This window comes from Salvelinus alpinus, chromosome 11 (assembly GCF_045679555.1).
Source record: "Salvelinus alpinus chromosome 11, SLU_Salpinus.1, whole genome shotgun sequence".
Lineage (NCBI taxonomy): Eukaryota > Metazoa > Chordata > Actinopteri > Salmoniformes > Salmonidae > Salvelinus > Salvelinus alpinus.
In genome coordinates this window covers 10,029,889-10,051,147 of record NC_092096.1, presented here as the reverse complement: position 1 = coordinate 10,051,147, position 21,259 = coordinate 10,029,889, and the positions used below count along the sequence as shown (strand labels likewise).

General features: G+C 43.3%; 1 protein-coding gene across 1 annotated transcript; it reads right to left on the bottom strand.

Moving 5' to 3' along the window:
- Positions 1 to 3,796: 3,796 nt before the first annotated feature.
- Positions 3,797 to 21,057, bottom strand: LOC139533567 (uncharacterized). Its single transcript, XM_071331707.1, has 6 exons — positions 20,480 to 21,057; positions 12,271 to 12,342; positions 7,920 to 8,039; positions 7,495 to 7,548; positions 7,264 to 7,347; positions 3,797 to 5,478 (listed from the first exon to the last, which is right to left on the bottom strand). The coding sequence occupies exons 1-6, from the start codon at positions 20,684 to 20,686 to the stop codon at positions 5,380 to 5,382; spliced, it is 636 nt and encodes a 211-aa protein (XP_071187808.1). The 5' UTR covers positions 20,687 to 21,057; the 3' UTR covers positions 3,797 to 5,379.
- Between the last annotated feature and the right edge of the window lie 202 nt (positions 21,058 to 21,259).

Sequence of the window (21,259 nt, the reverse complement as noted above, 5' to 3'; positions counted from 1 at the left end):
GAACATCTTGAAGAACGATCTGTACTCTACTTATCTCTATCTGGAAAAAGCCAGAAGAGGACAGGCCACCCCTCAGACTGGTTCCTCTCTAGGTTTCTAATCTCTACCTGGTACAACCAGAAGAAGATTGGCCACCCCTCAGAGCCTGGTTCCTCTCTAGTTTTCTAATCTCTACCTGGTACAGCCAGAAGAGGACAAAACACCCCTCAGACTGGTTCCTCTCTAGGTTTATAATCTCTACCTGGTACAACCAGAAGAGGACTGGCCACCCCTCAGAGCCTGGTTCCTTCTAGGTTTATAATCTCTACCTGGTACAGCCAGAAGAGGACAGGCCACCCCTCAGAGCCTGGTTCCTTCTAGGTTTATAATCTCTACCTGGTACAGCCAGAAGAGGACAGGCCACCGCTCAGAGCCTGGTTCCTTCTAGGTTTATAATCTCTACCTGGTACAGCCAGAAGAGGACAGGCCACCCCTCAGACTGGTTCTCTCTAGGTTTCTAATCTCTACCTGGTACAGCCAGAAGAGGACAGGCCACCCCTCAGACTGGTTCTCTCTAGGTTTCTAATCTCTACCTGGTACAGCCAGAAGAGGACTGGTCACCCCTCAGACTGGTTCTCTCTAGGTTTCTAATCTCTACCTGGTACAGCCAGAAGGGGACAGGCCACCCCTCAGACTGGTTCTCTCTAGGTTTCTAATCTCCACCTGGTACAGCCAGAAGGGGACAGGCCACCCCTCAGACTGGTTCTCTCTAGGTTTATAATCTCTACCTGGTACAGCCAGAAGAGGACAAAACACCCCTCAGACTGGTTCTCTCTAGGTTTATAATCTCTACCTGGTACAACCAGAAGAGGACTGGCCACCCCCTCAGACTGGTTCCTTCTAGGTTTATAATCTCTACCTGGTACAACCAGAAGAGGACTGGCCACCCCTCAGACTGGTTCCTTCTAGGTTTATAATCTCTACCTGGTACAGCCAGAAGAGGACAGGCCACCCCTCAGACTGGTTCTCTCTAGGTTTCTAATCTCTACCTGGTACAGCCAGAAGAGGACAGGCCACCCCTCAGAGCCTGGTTCCTCTCTAGGTTTATAATCTCTACCTGGTACAGCCAGAAGAGGACAGGCCACCCCTCAGAGCCTGGTTCCTCTCTAGGTTTCTAATCTCTACCTGGTACAGCCAGAAGAGGACAGGCCACCCCTCAGACTGGTTCTCTCTAGGTTTCTAATCTCTACCTGGTACAGCCAGAAGAGGACTGGCCACCCCTCAGACTGGTTCCTCTCTAGGTTTTTAATCTCCACCTGGTACAGCCAGAAGAGGACAAAACACCCCTCAGACTGGTTCTCTCTAGGTTTATAATCTCTACCTGGTACAGCCAGAAGAGGACAGGCCACCCCTCAGACTGGTTCTCTCTAGGTTTCTAATCTCTACCTGGTACAGCCAGAAGAGGACAGGCCACCCCTCAGACTGGTTTTCTCTAGGTTTCTAATCTCCACCTGGTACAGCCAGAAGAGGACTGACCTCCCCTCAGAGCCTGGTTCCTCTCTAGGTTTCTAATATCCACCTGGTACAGCCAGAAGAGGACTGGCCTCCTCTCAGAGCCTGGTTCCTCTCTCAAAGGTTTATAATATCCACCTGGTACAGCCAGAAGAGGACTGACCTCCCCTCAGAGCCTGGTTCCTCTCTAGGTTTCTAATATCCACCTGGTACAGCCAGAAGAGGACTGGCCTCCTCTCAGAGCCTGGTTCCTCTCTCAAAGGTTTATAATATCCACCTGGTACAGCCAGAAGAGGACTGGCCTCCTCTCAGAGCCTGGTTCCTCTCTCAAAGGTTTATAATATCCACCTGGTACAGCCAGAAGAGGACTGGCCACCCCTCAGAGCCTGGTTCCTCTCTAGGTTTTTAATCTCTACCTGGTACAGCCAGAAGAGGCCTGGACATTTCGAAATTCCACTGAGCCATCACTTTTCACAATTCTGCCACGTTCCATACTGTTGTTTATCATTGACAACAGGAAGTTTGGTGATGTAGGCTACAATAGCCAGCGCAGCACCAACGTGAAGCCTGCCCCATGTGTACTGTACGTGTGACCTCAATACCTGTGAGAGCAGTGTGATCAGTGTCACAGTTAGTAATTCATATCTTCATGCATCGTACCATCTTGTTAGATTGGTTACCATCAGTTCCCTGTGGACACACACACACACACACACACACACACACACACACACACACACACACACACACACACACACACACACACACACACACACACACACACACACACACACACACACACACACACACACACACACACACACACACACACACACACACACACACACACACACACACACACACGGACAAACTAAACAGACCCTTTTCATGTCTTCATATGCAGTCTTTTTTGATCTCTAACTCTGCTGCGTGGCTGTGACTGATTCTCCTGCTCTGTACTGTAGATGGCAGACTCACTGTACAGTACAATCCACCGCCCGAGGCAATATTGCTATTGAACCAGTCCGCAGCCTATAAACGCAGTCTACAGGAGCAGTGACCTGAACAATTCATGGGTTGTATATTCCATCACGATATTGTTTTGAAAGTTCGTTTGTTTTGGACTGATGCCTGACTGAGCGTTCTAGTCAATGCAGCGTCAATGAGAGCTGATGAAGATTTCATCAAAAGTGCATTACAGTGGCTTGGAAATACAATGCTATTCAACAGGAGTGTCACACCCTGACCTTAGTTATCTTTGTTTTCTTTATTATTTTGGTTAGGTCAGGGTGTGACGAGGGTGGTATGTGTGTTTTTGCCTGGTATAGGGTTTTTGTATGTCTAGGTTGTGTGTTTTAGTCTAGGCATACGTAGGTCTATGGTGGCCTAGATTGGTTCCCAATCAGAGGCAGCTGTTTCTGATTTGCTCTGATTGGGGATCCTATTTAGGTTGCCATTTGCCAGTTTGGTTTGTGGGTTATTGTCTGTTGCATGTCTGCACTCCGTGTTTATAGCGTTCACGTTCGTTTGTTATTTTGTATAGTTTGTTTGTGTTCTTCGTGTTATGTATATGTATTCACATCACGCTGCGCTTTGGTCTCCTCACTACGACGAACGTGACAAGGAGATAAATAAAAATGCAATATAACGTTAACTAGCTAAGATTGAGGGGAGGACACTTGATTTTTTTTACTAGCTAACGTTAGCATTGCTAGCTATTTTAGACTAAAGTTGCTAGCTTATGACAACATTGCCATCTTGTCTGAAGTAAATTTGACAACATGATAATGCAGGTAAAGTTGTTTTCCTACTAAATATTTGACAATTTCACCAATGAATGACTGGGCTTCATTTCTCCGTCCAGAATGACTGGGCTTAATACAACTTTAAGCCACCACTATCGCACTATAACGTTCATAACAATGGCATGACACGGAGGTGCAACCTGTGAATAGAAATAACAAAGGCGGGGAAAAACCAGGGAAACTCCACTCCGGAACTTCCATCAGGCCTCTGCCCTGAATTGGAATCTTTGAGAGATTATATAATGTTTGGAATCATTGTCCTTGAATCCCAGGCATAGTTCTTACGTAACTTCATCCTGTTTAGAATAGTAGATTGGCTCCAGTGTAGATACCAGGTCCTACTCCTTAGGTAGAATTTCACATTTCAAACTGATTTATAGAATCTCTGAGCACAAACTGGATTACCCCTCCGTCCCTGTCTGTCCCTGTCTGCACACAGGTCCACAGGAGAGGGGCTTTCCACTAGGTTCTAGGTATACTGAGCTGTACTGAGTCAGGTGTTGCAGGCGTCTCTTTAATTGATACACAGGTTAAAATACAGACGTAATACATTCATTGGCCTCAGTGTGCTTTTTTAGTTTTTTTACAGACAGGGTTTTCATAGAAAAAAAGAGAAAAAAAAACCATCCATTGATATGCTGGCGTGATAAATCTATAGTTAAATGTCTCCATTCACTGTCACAGATTAGACCTTTCACTGAAAGTACAGATATCTGGAGAAAACACATGTTTCCCTCTGGCTTTACTTCAAATAAACTAATATAGTCCTGTAGCACAGCAACACTCCAGAGAAGCATATGGAATATATATACACAGTACACAAGAACAGGTAGGACTAGTAGTAACAGAACATGTAGTACTAGTAGTAACAGAACATGTAGTACTAGCAGTAACAGAACACGTAGTACTAGTAGTAACAGAACATGTAGTACTAGTAGTAACAGAACATGTAGTACTAGCAGTAACAGAACACGTAGTACTAGTAGTAACAGAACATGTAGTACTAGTAGTAACAGAACACGTAGTACTAGTAGTAACAGAACATGTACTACTAGTAGTAACAGAACATGTAGTACTAGTAGTAACAGATCATGTAGTACTAGTAGTAACAGAACATGTACTACTAGCAGTAACAGAACATGTAGTACTAGCAGTAACAGAACATGCAGTACTAGCAGTAACAGAACATGTAGTAATAGTAGTAACAGAACATGTAGTACTAGTAGTAACAGATCATGTAGTACTAGTAGTAACAGAACATGTACTACTAATAGTAACAGAACATGTAGTACTAGTAGTAACAGATCATGTAGTACTAGTAGTAACAGAACATGTACTACTAGCAGTAACAGAACATGTAGTACTAGCAGTAACAGAACATGCAGTACTAGCAGTAACAGAACATGTAGTAATAGTAGTAACAGAACATGTAGTACTAGTAGTAACAGATCATGTAGTACTAGTAGTAACAGAACATGTACTACTAATAGTAACAGATCATGTAGTACTAGTAGTAACAGAACATGTACTACTAATAGTAACAGAACACGTAGTACTAGCAGTAACAGAACATGTAGTACTAGCAGTAACAGAACATGCAGTACTAGCAGTAACAGAACATGCAGTAATAGTAGTAACAGAACATGTACTACTAGTAGTAACAGAACATGCAGTACTAGTAGTAACAGAACATGTACTACTAGTAGTAACAGAACATTCAATACTAGCAGCAACAGAGGACGCAAATATTCTCCCCAACTGAATATTGGACACAATTCTAAGTCAATCAAATTGTTGACAGTAATCCGTCAGTAGAGGGTGAAATACACAACCAACATGGAACATGCCAGAACATGTCTAAGGGAATATGGCTACAAGCAAACACAGCTCAAGAGGCTAAAGCCAGTAAACGTGACATCAAGACGGTAAATGTAGTCACGGTAACGCAGGGCTGTGTATATGTCGTCACGGTAATGCAGGGCTGTGTGTATGTCGTCACTGTAAACGCACGGCTGTGTATATGTCATCACGGTAACGCATGTGTGTGTGTGTGTATGTAGTTCCTGGCGGTCTGATTACTTCCTCAGCTCCTGCGGAGGCCCTTCCCCTGGATGTAGTCCTCCAGGCCCCGTAGCTCCTCCATGGCCTTGTCCAGAGTCGCCCTCTCGGACAGCTCAACCACCTGCACAACCATACAGAACAGACGAGATGGTGTTAGCTGGGAACCTGTCTGGGCTTCTGCTTCGCTTGCTCTTTTAGGTTTAGGCTGGGTAACTGTAGAGCTCTTTTAGGTTTAGGCTGGGTAACTGTAGAGCTCTTTTAGGTTTAGGCTGGGTAACTGTAGAGCTCTTTTAGGTTTAGGCTGGGTAACTATAGAGCTCTTTGGGTGTAGGCTGGGTAACTGTAGAGCTCTTTAGGTTTAGGCTGGGTAACTGTAGAGCTCTTTTAGGTTTAGGCTGGGTAACTGTAGAGCTCTTTTAGGTTTAGGCTGGGTAACTGTAGAGCTCTTTGGGTTTGGGCTGGGTAACTGTAGAGCTCTTTGGGTTTAGGCTGGGTAACTGTAGAGCTCTTTGGGTTTGGGCTGGGTAACTGTAGAGCTCTTTGGGTTTAGGCTGGGTAACTGTAGAGCTCTTTGGGTGTAGGTTGGGTAACTGTAAAGCTCTTTGGGTTTAGGCTGGGTAACTGTAGAGCTCTTTGGGTTTAGGCTGGGTAACTATAGAGCTCTTTGGGTTTAGGCTGGGTAACTGTAGAGCTCTTTGGGTTTAGGCTGGGTAACTATAGAGCCCTTTAGGTTTAGGCTGGGTAACTGTAGAGCCCTTTAGGTTTAGGCTGGGTAACTATAGAGCTCTTTGGGTTTAGGCTGGGTAACTGTAGAGCCCTTTAGGTTTAGGCTGGGTAACTGTAGAGCCCTTTAGGTTTAGGCTGGGTAACTATAGAGCTCTTTGGGTTTAGGCTGGGTAACTATAGAGCTCTTTGGGTTTAGGCTGGGTAACTGTAGAGCTCTTTGGGTTTAGGCTGGGTAACTGTAGAGCTCTTTGGGTTTAGGCTGGGTAACTGTAGAGCTTTTGGGTTTAGGCTGGGTAACTATAGAGCTCTTTGGGTTTAGGCTGGGTAACTGTAGAGCTCTTTAGGTTTAGGCTGGGTAACTGTAGAGCTCTTTGGGTTTAGGCTGGGTAACTATAGAGCTCTCTGGGTTCAGGCTGGGTAACTGTAGAGCTCTATGGGTTTAGGCTGGGTAACTATAGAGCTCTATGGGTTTAGGCTGGGTAACTATAGAGCCCTTTGTGACAACAGTACTTCTGATTTAAAAAAAGGGCTTTCTAAAATAAAATGGATTGATTGAGGAACCTAGAAACAAGCTATTAAGGCCAGTCAATGACACATGTTTGCACGCTCTAGCTGTAACACACAGTGACGTTCTGTAACCTATCTGGAGTGTTATTGATGTGCGATCACTATGGATGAAGAGGTTAACGTGGAACCCCACCTTTTTACTGGCTGCCTTCATGTGATCACTATGGATGAAGAGGGTAACGTGGAACCCCACCTTTTTACTGGCTGCCTTCATGTGATCACTATGGATGAAGAGGGTAACGTGGAACCCCACCTTTTTACTGGCTGCCTTCATGTGATCACTATGGATGAAGAGGGTAACGTGGAACCCCACCTTTTTACTGGCTGCCTTCATGTGATCACTATGGATGAAGAGGTTAACGTGGAACCCCACCTTTTTACTGGCTGCCTTCATGTGATCACTATGGATGAAGAGGTTAACGTGGAACCCCACCTTTTTACTGGCTGCCTTCATGTGATCACTATGGATGAAGAGGTTAACGTGGAACCCCACCTTTTTACTGGCTGCCTTCATGTGATCACTATGGATGAAGAGGGTAACGTGGAACCCCACCTTTTTACTGGCTGCCTTCATGTGATCACTATGGATGAAGAGGGTAACGTGGAACCCCACCTTTTTACTGGCGGCCTTCAGTCTCTGCAGCTGTAGAATGGCTACATCCTTCGTCAGCAGCTCCAAGTCTTCCTCTATCTTAGACTGGAAAATAAACACAGTAAGGTAGAAATGTTTAGGTTGTCGTTCGTTACCTCGTGCTTGACGTGTCTCGTGCGGTTGTTTATTTTTGAAGTTGTGTATGTTTTCTGTGTCTTTGTGTTTGATTGTCGGCGCAGTCCTGTTGTTTACCTCGTTCACTGGTTTCCCAGCAGCTTCCTGGTACAGCTTTTCACAGATCTTTCTCTGCAATCAATCAATCAGACAATCAAACAATCATATCTATTTTAAAAGCTTGTACTTTTGTCAGCTGTTTGTCACACATTGCTTTGACAGATTAGTGTGAGAGTCTTCTCTACAGACATTAGCTGGGTTCTAGTGCAGTGTAACAGAATCACTGAAACACAAAAAGGGCCACAGGAAATCCTGGCTGTGTTTGAGTCTCCATGTGAATATGGTTCACGCATTCACATAGGAAGTGTCCCAAAAATGGCACCCTATTTCATATATAGTGCATTATTTTTTACCAGAGCCCTATGGACCCTGGTCAAAAGTAGTGCACAATGTAGGGAATAGGGTGCCATTTGGGAGGCAGGTATAATGTTTGAGACACTTACTGGGTGAACGCATTCCTTCACTTCATCCAGCAGGCCCTCAAGGTCAGGATAATTTCTGTCTTGTCTCTGGAGAACTTCCCGATAAAAGTCCACGATTTTGAGCAGGACACAGCCGTGGTACTGGACATGGGAGAGAACAGGAGAATGGACATTGTGTTAGTGAATGTGCTGCCGAGGTCGAGCACGATGGACGTGGTGTTGATGGAACTTCTTCATTGCACTCATTCGTCTCAGACTCATGCATGATCCCAGAGCTTGCACCAATACATCAATCAATCACATTTGTTTTTTTTTAAAGCCCTTTTCACATCAGCCGATGTCACAAAGTGCTTTCCAGAAACCCAGTCTAAAACCACAAAGAGCAAGCTACGCAGAGGCAAAAGCACAGTGGCAAAACTCCCTAGAGAAGAACCGGGAACCTAGAGAAGAACCGGGCTCTGAGAGGTGTCCTGTCCCCTTCTGGCTGTACCAGGTAGAGATTATAAACCTAGAGAGGAACCAGGCTCTGAGGGGTGGCCTGTCCTCTTCTGGCTGTACCAGGTAGAGATTATAAACCTAGAGAGGAACCAGGCTCTGAGGGGTGGCCTGTCCTCTTCTGGCTGTACCAGATAGAGATGATAAACCTAGAGAGGAACCAGGCTCTGAGGGGTGGCCAGTCCTCTTCTGGCTGTACCAGGTAGAGATCATAAACCTAGAGAGGAACCAGGCTCTGAGGGGTGACCTGTCCTCTTCTGGCTGTACCAGGTAGAGATTAGAAACCTAGAGAGGAACCAGGATCTGAGGGGTGGCCTGTCCTCTTCTGGCTGTACCAGGTAGAGATTAGAAACCTAGAGAGGAACCAGGCTCTGAGGGGTGACCTGTCCTCTTCTGGCTGTACCAGGTAGAGATTAGAAACCTAGAGAGGAACCAGGCTCTGAGGGGTGACCTGTCCTCTTCTGGCTGTACCAGGTAGAGATTAGAAACCTAGAGAGGAACCAGGCTCTGAGGGGTGGCCAGTCCTCTTCTGGCTGTACCAGGTAGAGATTAGAAACCTAGAGAGGAACCAGGCTCTGAGGGGTGGCCTGTCCTCTTCTGGTTGTACCAGGTAGAGATTAGAAACCTAGAGAGGAACCAGGCTCTGAGGGGTGGCCTGTCCTCTTCTGGTTGTACCAGCTAGAGATTAGAAACCTAGAGAAGAACCAGGCTCTGAGAGGAGGCCTGTCCTCTTCTGGCTGTACCAGGTAGAGATTAGAAACCTAGAGAGGAACCAGGCTCTGAGGGGTGGCCTGTCCTCTTCTGGCTGTACCAGGTAGAGATTAGAAACCTAGAGAGGAACCAGGCTCTGAGGGGTGGCCTGTCCTCTTCTGGCTGTACCAGGTAGAGATTAGAAACCTAGAGAGGAACCAGGCTCTGAGGGGTGACCTGTCCTCTTCTGGCTGTACCAGGTAGAGATTAGAAACCTAGAGAGGAACCAGGCTCTGAGAGGTGGCCAGTCCTATTCTGGCTGTACCAGGTAGAGATTATAAACCTAGAGAGGAACCAGGCTCTGAGGGGTGGCCAGTCCTCTTCTGGCTGTACCAGATAGAGATTAGAAACCTAGAGAGGAACCAGGCTCTGAGGGGTGGCCAGTCCTCTTCTGGCTGTACCAGGTAGAGATTATAAACCTAGAGAGGAACCAGGCTCTGAGGGGTGGCCTGTCCTCTTCTGGCTGTACCAGATAGAGATTAGAAACCTAGAGAGGAACCAGGCTCTGAGAGGTGGCCAGTCCTCTTCTGGCTGTACCAGGTAGAGATTATAAACCTAGAGAGGAACCAGGCTCTGAGGGGTGGCCAGTCCTCTTCTGGCTGTACCAGATAGAGATTAGAAACCTAGAGAGGAACCAGGCTCTGAGGGGTGGCCAGTCCTCTTCTGGCTGTACCAGGTAGAGATTATAAACCTAGAGAGGAACCAGGCTCTGAGGGGTGGCCTGTCCTCTTCTGGCTGTACCAGATAGAGATTAGAAACCTAGAGAGGAACCGGGCTCTGAGGGGTGGCCTGTCCTCTTCTGGCTGTACCAGGTAGAGATTAGAAACCTAGAGAGGAACCAGGCTCTGAGAGGAGGCCTGTCCTCTTCTGGCTGTACCAGGTAGAGATTAGAAACCTAGAGAGGAACCAGGCTCTGAGAGGTGGCCAGTCCTCTACTGGCTGTACCAGGTAGAGATTAGAAACCTAGAGAGGAACCAGGCTCTGAGGGGTGGCCTGTCCTCTTCTGGCTGTACCAGGTAGAGATTATAAACCTAGAGAGGAACCAGGCTCTGAGGGGTGGCCTGTCCTCTTCTGGCTGTACCAGGTAGAGATTAGAAACCTAGAGAGGAACCAGGCTCTGAGGGGTGTCCAGTCCTCTTCTGGCTGTACCAGGTGGATATTAGAAACCTAGAGAGGAACCAGGCTTTGAGGGGTGGCCTGTCCTCTTCTGGCTGTACCAGGTAGAGATTAGAAACCTAGAGAGGAACCAGGCTCTGAGGGGTGGCCAGTCCTCTTCTGGCTGTACCAGGTAGAGATTAGAAACCTAGAGAGGAACCAGGCTCTGAGAGGAGGCCAGTCCTCTACTGGCTGTACCAGGTAGAGATTAGAAACCTAGAGAGGAACCAGGCTCTGAGGGGTGGCCTGTCCTCTTCTGGCTGTACCAGGTAGAGATTAGAAACCTAGAGAGGAACCAGGCTCTGAGAGGAGGCCTGTCCTCTTCTGGCTGTACCAGGTAGAGATTAGAAACCTAGAGAGGAACCAGGCTCTGAGGGGTGGCCTGTCCTCTTCTGGCTGTACCAGGTAGAGATTAGAAACCTAGAGAGGAACCAGGCTCTGAGGGGTGGCCTGTCCTCTTCTGGCTGTACCAGGTAGAGATTAGAAACCTAGAGAGGAACCAGGCTCTGAGGGGTGGCCTGTCCTCTTCTGGCTGTACCAGGTAGAGATTAGAAACCTAGAGAGGAACCAGGCTCTGAGGGGTGTCCAGTCCTCTTCTGGCTGTACCAGGTGGATATTAGAAACCTAGAGAGGAACCAGGCTCTGAGGGGTGGCCTGTCCTCTTCTGGCTGTACCAGGTAGAGATTAGAAACCTAGAGAGGAACCAGGCTCTGAGGGGTGGCCAGTCCTCTTCTGGCTGTACCAGGTAGAGATTAGAAACCTAGAGAGGAACCAGGCTCTGAGAGGAGGCCAGTCCTCTACTGGCTGTACCAGGTAGAGATTAGAAACCTAGAGAGGAACCAGGCTCTGAGGGGTGGCCTGTCCTCTTCTGGCTGTACCAGGTAGAGATTAGAAACCTAGAGAGGAACCAGGCTCTGAGAGGAGGCCTGTCCTCTTCTGGCTGTACCAGGTAGAGATTAGAAACCTAGAGAGGAACCAGGCTCTGAGGGGTGGCCTGTCCTCTTCTGGCTGTACCAGGTAGAGATTAGAAACCTAGAGAGGAACCAGGCTCTGAGGGGTGGCCTGTCCTCTTCTGGCTGTACCAGGTAGAGATTAGAAACCTAGAGAGGAACCAGGCTCTGAGGGGTGGCCAGTCCTCTTCTGGCTGTACCAGGTAGAGATTAGAAACCTAGAGAGGAACCAGGCTCTGAGGGGTGGCCTGTCCTCTTCTGGCTGTACCAGGTAGAGATTAGAAACCTAGAGAGGAACCAGGCTCTGAGGGGAGGCCTGTCCTCTTCTGGCTGTACCAGGTAGAGATTAGAAACCTAGAGAGGAACCAGGCTCTGAGGGGTGGCCTGTCCTCTTCTGGCTGTACCAGGTAGAGATTAGAAACCTAGAGAGGAACCAGGCTCTGAGAGGTGGCCAGTCCTCTTCTGGCTGTACCAGGTAGAGATTAGAAACCTAGAGAGGAACCAGGCTCTGAGGGGTGGCCAGTCCTCTTCTGGCTGTACCAGGTAGAGATTAGAAACCTAGAGAGGAACCAGGCTCTGAGGGGTGGCCAGTCCTCTTCTGGCTGTACCAGGTAGAGATTATAAACCTAGAGAGGAACCAGGCTCTGAGGGGTGGCCTGACCTCTTCTGGCTGTACCAGATAGAGATTAGAAACCTAGAGAGGAACCAGGCTCTGAGGGGTGGCCTGTCCTCTTCTGGCTGTACCAGATAGAGATTATAAACCTAGAGAGGAACCAGGCTCTGAGGGGTGGCCTGTCCTCTTCTGGCTGTACCAGGTAGAGATTAGAAACCTAGAGAGGAACCAGGCTCTGAGAGGTGTCCTGTCCTCTTCTGGCTGTACCAGGTAGAGATTAGAAACCTAGAGAGGAACCAGGCTCTGAGGGGTGGCCAGTCCTCTTCTGGCTGTACCAGATAGAGATTATAAACCTAGAGAGGAACCAGGCTCTGAGGGGTGGCCTGTCCTCTTCTGTGTCAGTCCTTACCTTCTTGTGCTTCTTGATCTTGTCAAAGGTGACTGTCTTTAACAGGATCCTGCCATCATGAGACGTGTTTGTCTAGTGAAGGAAACGACAGGTACAGTATGTCAATCCGCTGTACAGACTCATTCACACATGACCCATCAAAATAGAATATATCTCTGGTTAGCCATTGGGAGTGTAATGACCCATCAAAATAGAATCTATCTCTGGTTAGCCATTGGGAGTGTAATGACCCATCAACATAGAATCTATCTCTGGTTAGCCATTGGGAGTGTAATGACCCATCAAATTGAATCTCTGGTTAGCCATTGGGAGTGTAATGACCCATCAAAATAGAATCTATCTCTGGTTAGCCATTGGGAGTGTAATGACCCATCAAAATAGAATCTATCTCTGGTTAGCCATTGGGAGTGTAATGACCCATCAAAATAGAATCTATCTCTGGTTAGCCATTGGGAGTGTAATGACCCATCAAAATAGAATCTATCTCTGGTTAGCCATTGGGAGTGTAATGACCCATCAAAATAGAATCTATCTCTGGTTAGCCATTGGGAGTGTAATGACCCATCAAAATAGAATCTCTGGTTAGCCATTGAGAGTGTAATGACCCATCAAATAGAATCTATCCCTGGTTAGCCATTGGGAGTGTAATGACCCATCAAAATAGAATCTATCTCTGGTTAGCCATTGGGAGTGTAATGACCCATCAAAATAGAATGTATCTCTGGTTAGCCATTGGGAAGGGTACCCATTATTTTACCACTCAAACCTCAAGTTCCAAGCCCTGTCCATAAATGATATTTCTATACATTGAACTGCATCACAAGCCGCAGGGACACACTGAATGGTGTCAGGATGATCCATTGTGGAGGCCCTGCGACATCTGACGCTGATAGTGACACATTACACATTTTGCCGTACAACGCTTCAGTAAAGATGTGTTGCTGTTATACACGTGTGTATTTCCTGTTATACACGTGTGTATTTCCTGTTATACACATGTGTATTTCCTGTTATACACGTGTGTATTTCCTGTTATACACATGTGTATTTCCTGTTATACACGTGTGTATTTCCTGTTATACACGCGTGTATTTCCTGTTATACACATGTGTATTTCCTGTTATACACATGTGTATTTCCTGTTATACACGTGTGTATTTCCTGTTATACACGTGTGTATTTCCTGTTATACACGTGTGTATTTCCTGTTATACACATGTGTATTTCCTGTTATACACGTGTGTATTTCCTGTTATACACGTGTGTATTTCCTGTTATACAGATGTGTATTTCCTGTTATACACGTGTGTATTTCCTGTTATACACGTGTGTATTTCCTGTTATACACGTGTGTATTTCCTGTTATACACGTGTGTATTTCCTGTTATACACATGTGTATTTCCTGTTATACACGTGTGTATTTCCTGTTATACAGATGTGTATTTCCTGTTATACACGGGTGTATTTCCTGTTATACACATGTGTATTTCCTGTTATACACGTGTGTATTTCCTGTTATACAGATGTGTATTTCCTGTTATACACGTGTGTATTTCCTGTTATACACATGTGTATTTCCTGTTATACACATGTGTATTTCCTGTTATACAGATGTGTATTTCCTGTTATACACGTGTGTATTTCCTGTTATACACGTGTGTATTTCCTGTTATACACGTGTGTATTTCCTGTTATACAGATGTGTATTTCCTGTTATACACGTGTGTATTTCCTGTTATACACGTGTGTATTTCCTGTTATACACATGTGTATTTCCTGTTATACAGATGTGTATTTCCTGTTATACACGTGTGTATTTCCTGTTATACACGTGTGTATTTCCTGTTATACACATTTGTATTTCCTGTTATACACAGGTGTATTTCCTGTTATACACGTGTGTATTTCCTGTTATACACATGTGTATTTCCTGTTATACACGTGTGTATTTCCTGTTATACACGTGTGTATTTCCTGTTATACACGTGTGTATTTCCTGTTATACACATGTGTATTTCCTGTTATACACGTGTGTATTTCCTGTTATACACGTGTGTATTTCCTGTTATACACATGTGTATTTCCTGTTATACACGTGTGTATTTCCTGTTATACAGATGTGTATTTCCTGTTATACACGTGTGTATTTCCTGTTATACACATGTGTATTTCCTGTTATACACGTGTGTATTTCCTGTTATACACGTGTGTATTTCCTGTTATACACGTGTGTATTTCCTGTTATACACGTGTGTATTTCCTGTTATACACGTGTGTATTTCCTGTTATACACATTACTCCTCCAGGTTAAACATTTAGACATCAAGTGACCAAAGAGCGTTTTCAAACACAGTGTGGCTACATTGGCTAACAGTTTACATTACAGTGTTCTTACTACACTGTCTGTGGCAGTGCAGTGTAATAACTATAGTGTGATACTACTTAGTAAAAATTTTATTTCACCTTTATTTAACCAGGTTAGGCCAGTTGAGAACAAGTTCTCGTTTACAACTGCGACCTGGCCAAGATAAAGCAAAGCAGTTCGACAAAAACAACAACACAGAGTTACACATAACCAAACGTACAGTCAATAACACAATAGACAAATCTGTATACAGTGTGTGCAAATGAAGTAAGGAGGTAAGGCAATAAATAGGCCAATAGTGGCGAAGTAATTACAATTTAGCAAATTACTCTGGAGTGATAGATGTGCAGATGAGGATGTGCAAGTAGAAATACTGGTGTGCAAAAGAGCAGAAAAACAAATGTGGGGATGAGGTAGGTAGTTGGATGGATGGGCTATTTACAGATGGGCTGTGTACAGGTACAGTGATCGGAGCTCATAGATATATATAGAGATATACAGTAGTGTACTGATGAAGACAGTATATATATAGATATATACAGTAGTGTACTGATGAAGACAGTATATATATAGATATATACAGTAGTCTGCTGATGAAGACAGTATATATAGAGATATATACAGTACTCTGCTGATGAAGACAGTATATATAGAGAGATATACAGTAGTGTACTGATGAAGACAATATATACAGTATAGAGATATATACAGTAGTGTACTGATGAAGACAGTATATACAGTATAGAGATATATACAGTAGTGTACTGATGAAGACAGTATATATAGAGAGATATACAGTAGTCTGCTGATGACGACAGTATACAGTTGGCAGGTCGAATAGGACATCTACTTTGTGCATGACACAACTCATTTTTCCAACAATTGTTTACAGGCAGATTATTTAACTTATGAGTCACTGTATCACCATTCCAGTGGGTCATAAGTTTACATACACTAAGTTGAATGTGCCTTGCTTGGAAAATTCCAGAAAATTATGTCATGGCTTTAGAAGCTTCTGATAGGCCAAATGACATAATTTGAGTCAATTGGAGGTGTACCTGTGGATGTATTTCAAGGCCTACCTTCAAACTTAATGCCTCTTTGCATGACATCATGAGAAAATCAAAAGAAATCAGCCAAGACCAAAAATTGTAGACCTGCACAAGTCTGGTTCCTCCTTGGGAGCAATTTCCAAATGCCTGCAGGTACCACGTTCGTCTGTACAAACAATAGTATGCAAGTATAAACATCATGGGACCACGCAGCTGTCATACCGCTCAGGTTGGAGACACGCTCTGTCTCCTAGAGATTAACGTACTTTGGTGCGAAAAGTGTAAATCAATCCCAGAACAAAAGCAAAGGACCTTGTGAAGATGCTGGAGGAAACAGGTACAAAAGTATCTATATCCACAGTAAAACGAGTCCTATATCAACATAACCTGAAAGGCCGCTCAGCAAGGAAGAAGCCACTGTTCCAAAACTGCCATAAAAAAGACAGACTACGGTTTGCAACTGCACATGGGGACAAAGATTGTACTTTTTGGAGAAATATCCTCTGGTCTGATGAAACAAAAATAGAACTGTTTGGCCATGATGACCATCGTTATGTTTGGAGGAAAAAAGGGGAGGCTTGCAAGCCAAAGAGCACCATCCCAACCGTGGAACACGGGGGTGGCAGCATCATGTTGTGGGGGTACTTTACTGCAAGAGGGACTGGTGCACTTCACAAAATAGATGACTTCATGAGAAGGGAAATTATGTGGATTTATTGAAGCAACATCTCAAGACATCAGTCAGGAAGTTAAAGCTTGGTCGCAAATGGGTCTTCTGAATGGACAATGACCCCAAGCATACTTCCAAAGTTGTGGCAAAATGGCTTAAGGACAACAAAGTCAAGGTATTGGAGTGGCCATCACAAAGCTCTGACCTCAATCCTATAGAACATTTATGGGCAGAACTGAAAAAGCGTGCGCGAGCAAGGAGGCCTACAAACCTGACTCAGTTACACCAGCTCTGTCAGGAGGAATGGGACAAAATTCACCCAACTTATTGTGGAAAGCTTGTGGAAGGCTACCCGAAACGTTTGACCCAAGTTAAACAATTTAAAGGCAATGCTACCAAATACTAATGGAGTGTATGTAAACTTCTGACCCACTGGGAATATGATGAAAGAAATAAAAAGCTGAAATAAATTATTCTCTCTACTATTATCATGACATTTCACATTCCTAAAATAAAGTGGTGATCCTAACTGACCTAAGACAGGGAATTTCTACTAGGATTAAATGTTAGGAATTGTGAAAAACTGAGTTTAAATGTATTTGGCTAAGGTGTATGTAAACTTCCGACTTCAACTGTATATAGAGATATATACAGTAGTGTACTGATGAAGACAGTATATATAGAGATATATACAGTAGTGTACTGATGAAGACAGTATATATAGAGATATATACAGTAGTGTACTGATGAAGACAGTATATATAGAGATATATACAGTAGTGTACTAATGAAGACAGTATATATATAGAGATATATACAGTAGTGTACTGATGAAGACAGTATAGAGATATATACAGTAGTCTACTGATGAAGACAATATATACAGTATAGAGATATATACAGTAGTGTACTGATGAAGACAGTATATACAGTATAGAGAGATATACAGTAGTGTACTGATGAAGACAGTATATATATATATAGAGATATATACAGTAGTGTACTGATGAAGACAGTATAGAGATATATACAGTAGTCTACTGATGAAGACAATATATACAGTATAGAGATATATACAGTAGTGTACTGATGAAGACAATATATACAGTATAGAGATATATACAGTAGTGTACTGATGAAGACAGTATATACAGTATAGAGATATATACAGTAGTGTACTGATGAAGACAGTATATATAGAGATATATACAGTAGTCTACTGATGAAGACAATATATACAGTATAGAGATATATACAGTAGTGTACTGATGAAGACAGTATATATAGAGATATATACAGTAGTGTACTGATGAAGACAGTATAGAGATATATACAGTAGTGTACTGATGAAGACAGTATATACAGTATAGAGATATATACAGTAGTGTACTGATGAAGACAGTATAGAGATATATACAGTAGTGTACTGATGAAGACAGTATATACAGTATAGAGATATATACAGTAGTGTACTGATGAAGACAGTATAGAGAGATATATACAGTAGTGTACTGATGAAGACAGTATAGAGAGATATACAGTAGTGTACTGATGAAGACAGTATAGAGATATATACAGTAGTGTACTGATGAAGACAGTATAGAGATATATACAGTAGTGTACTGATGAAGACAGTATAGAGATATATACAGTAGTGTACTGATGAAGACAGTATAGAGAGATATACAGTAGTGTACTGATGAAGACAGTATAGAGAGATATACAGTAGTGTACTGATGAAGACAGTATAGAGATATATACAGTAGTGTACTGATGAAGACGGTATAGAGAGATATACAGTAGTGTACTGATGAAGACAGTATAGAGAGATATACAGTAGTGTACTGATGAAGACAGTATAGAGATATATACAGTAGTGTACTGATGAAGACAGTATAGAGATATATACAGTAGTGTACTGATGAAGACAGTATAGAGAGATATACAGTAGTGTACTGATGAAGACAGTATAGAGAGATATACAGTAGTGTACTGATGAAGACAGTATAGAGATATATACAGTAGTGTACTGATGAAGACAGTATAGAGATATATACAGTAGTGTACTGATGAAGACAGTATAGAGATATATACAGTAGTCTACTGATGAAGACAGTATAGAGATATATACAGTAGTGTACTGATGAAGACAGTATAGAGATATATACAGTAGTGTACTGATGAAGACAGTATAGAGAGATATACAGTAGTGTACTGATGAAGACAGTATAGAGAGATATACAGTAGTGTACTGATGAAGACAGTATAGAGAGATATACAGTAGTGTACTGATGACGACAGTATAGAGAGATATACAGTAGTGTACTGATGAAGACAGTATAGAGAGATATACAGTAGTGTACTAATGAAGACAGTATAGAGAGATATACAGTAGTGTACTGATGAAGACAGTATAGAGAGATATACAGTAGTGTACTGATGAAGACAGTATAGAGAGATATACAGTAGTGTACTGATGAAGACAGTATATACAGAGATATACAGTAGTGTACTGATGAAGACAGTATAGAGAGATATACAGTAGTGTACTGATGAAGACAGTATAGAGATATATACAGTAGTGTACTGATGAAGACAGTATAGAGAGATATACAGTAGTGTACTGATGAAGACAGTATAGAGAGATATACAGTAGTGTACTGATGAAGACAGTATAGAGAGATATACAGTAGTGTACTGATGAAGACAGTATAGAGATATATACAGTAGTGTACTGATGAAGACAGTATAGAGAGATATACAGTAGTGTACTGATGAAGACAGTATAGAGAGATATACAGTAGTGTACTGATGAAGACAGTATAGAGATATATACAGTAGTGTACTAATGAAGACAGTATAGAGAGATATACAGTAGTGTACTAATGAAGACAGTATAGAGATATATACAGTAGTGTACTAATGAAGACAGTATACAGAGATATACAGTAGTGTACTAATGAAGACAGTATATACAGAGATATACAGTAGTGTACTGATGAAGACAGTATAGAGATATATACAGTAGTGTACTGATGAAGACAGTATATACAGTATAGAGAGATATACAGTAGTGTACTAATGAAGACAGTATAGAGAGATATACAGTAGTGTACTGATGAAGACAGTATAGAGAGATATACAGTAGTGTACTGATGAAGACAGTATAGAGAGATATACAGTAGTGTACTGATGAAGACAGTATAGAGAGATATACAGTAGTGTACTGATGAAGACAGTATAGAGAGATATACAGTAGTGTACTGATGAAGACAGTATAGAGATATATACAGTAGTGTACTGATGAAGACAGTATATAGAGATATATACAGTAGTGTACTGATGAAGACAGTATATAGAGATATATACAGTAGTGTACTGATGAAGACAGTATAGAGAGATATACAGTAGTGTACTGATGAAGACAGTATAGAGAGATATACAGTAGTGTACTGATGAAGACAGTATAGAGATATACAGTAGTGTACTGATGAAGACAGTATAGAGATATACAGTAGTGTACTGATGAAGACAGTATAGAGATATACAGTAGTGTACTGATGAAGACAGTATAGAGAGATATACAGTAGTGTACTGATGAAGACAGTATAGAGATATACAGTAGTGTACTGATGAAGACAGTATAGAGAGATATACAGTAGTGTACTGATGAAGACAGTATAGAGATATACAGTAGTGTACTGATGAAGACAGTATAGAGATATATACAGTAGTGTACTGATGAAGACAGTATAGAGATATACAGTAGTGTACTGATGAAGACAGTATAGAGATATATACAGTAGTGTACTGATGAAGACAGTATAGAGAGATATACAGTAGTGTACTGATGAAGACAGTATAGAGATATATACAGTAGTGTACTGATGAAGACAGTATAGAGAGATATACAGTAGTGTACTGATGAAGACAGTATAGAGAGATATACAGTAGTGTACTGATGAAGACAGTATAGAGAGATATACAGTAGTGTACTGATGAAGACAGTATAGAGAGATATACAGTAGTGTACTAATGAAGACAGTATATACAGTATAGAGAGATATACAGTAGTGTACTAATGAAGACAGTATGTGTAACTACAGTTGGTCGGTACTTACAAAGTCTTTCTGGACTTCCTGGATCAGCTCCTGCAGTTTGGCCAGGTCCACACAGTGAGAGACCCTGTCCTTCACACAGCCTGACCTGGCCCTGGATCGGGTCCTGGACCGGGCCCTGGACCGGGCAGTAGCGCAGTCCTGACCCATAACAGCCAGAAGGAGGACCAGCAGCAGAGAGAACTGGACCACTCTGGACAAACTGGACATACTTATACTGGTTCACCTGGTACCTGCTTCAACTGGTTTACCTGGTACCTGCTTCAACTGGTTCAACTGCTCACCTTGTCTCTATCTGAATCACCTGGTCACCTGGTTCGTTCAATCTCTGTTTGTATCACCTGGTTCCAATGACCTGCCAAATATCTGACCTACAGTACATATAGGATCTGATTCACTGAATCTGTGAATCACTGATGTACAATCGACTCACTGAGTTTCCTACTCTACTAACTGACTGATTGAAAGACTGACTGAACAAATTATTCCCTTCTTCGTCTTCTCAGCAGGTGAGTCAGTCACGTCTGCTCTGTTCTCTGCAGGTGAAGGCTCCGTGGGTCTGGCATTCCTCTCTACTGTCGCCAAGCTTTTTATGCTGCCAGAGCTCCTCCTGATGATGTAACATTACACACACACACACACAAACACAACTAAACGTGCACACACCTCCCTCCCTCCCTCCCTCCCTCCCTCCCTCCCTCCCTCCCTCCCTCCCTCCCTCCCTCCCTCCCTCCCTCCCTCTCACTGCATGTTGTCATTCTGTTCTCTGGAATGTGCAACCTG

What these genes read in the sequence shown, in the direction of transcription:
- LOC139533567 (XM_071331707.1), bottom strand. Translation starts at nt 20,686, where the DNA reads ATGTCCAGTTTGTCCAGAGTGGTCCAGTTCTCTCTGCTGCTGGTCCTC. An exon ending in TGAAGGAATGCGTTCACCCA is followed by an intron (nt 7,549 to 7,919) that starts GTAAGTGTCTCA and finishes GATTGATTGCAG; the next exon opens with AGAAAGATCTGTGAAAAGCT. An exon ending in CTGGGAAACCAGTGAACGAG is followed by an intron (nt 7,348 to 7,494) that starts GTAAACAACAGG and finishes TTTATTTTCCAG; the next exon opens with TCTAAGATAGAGGAAGACTT.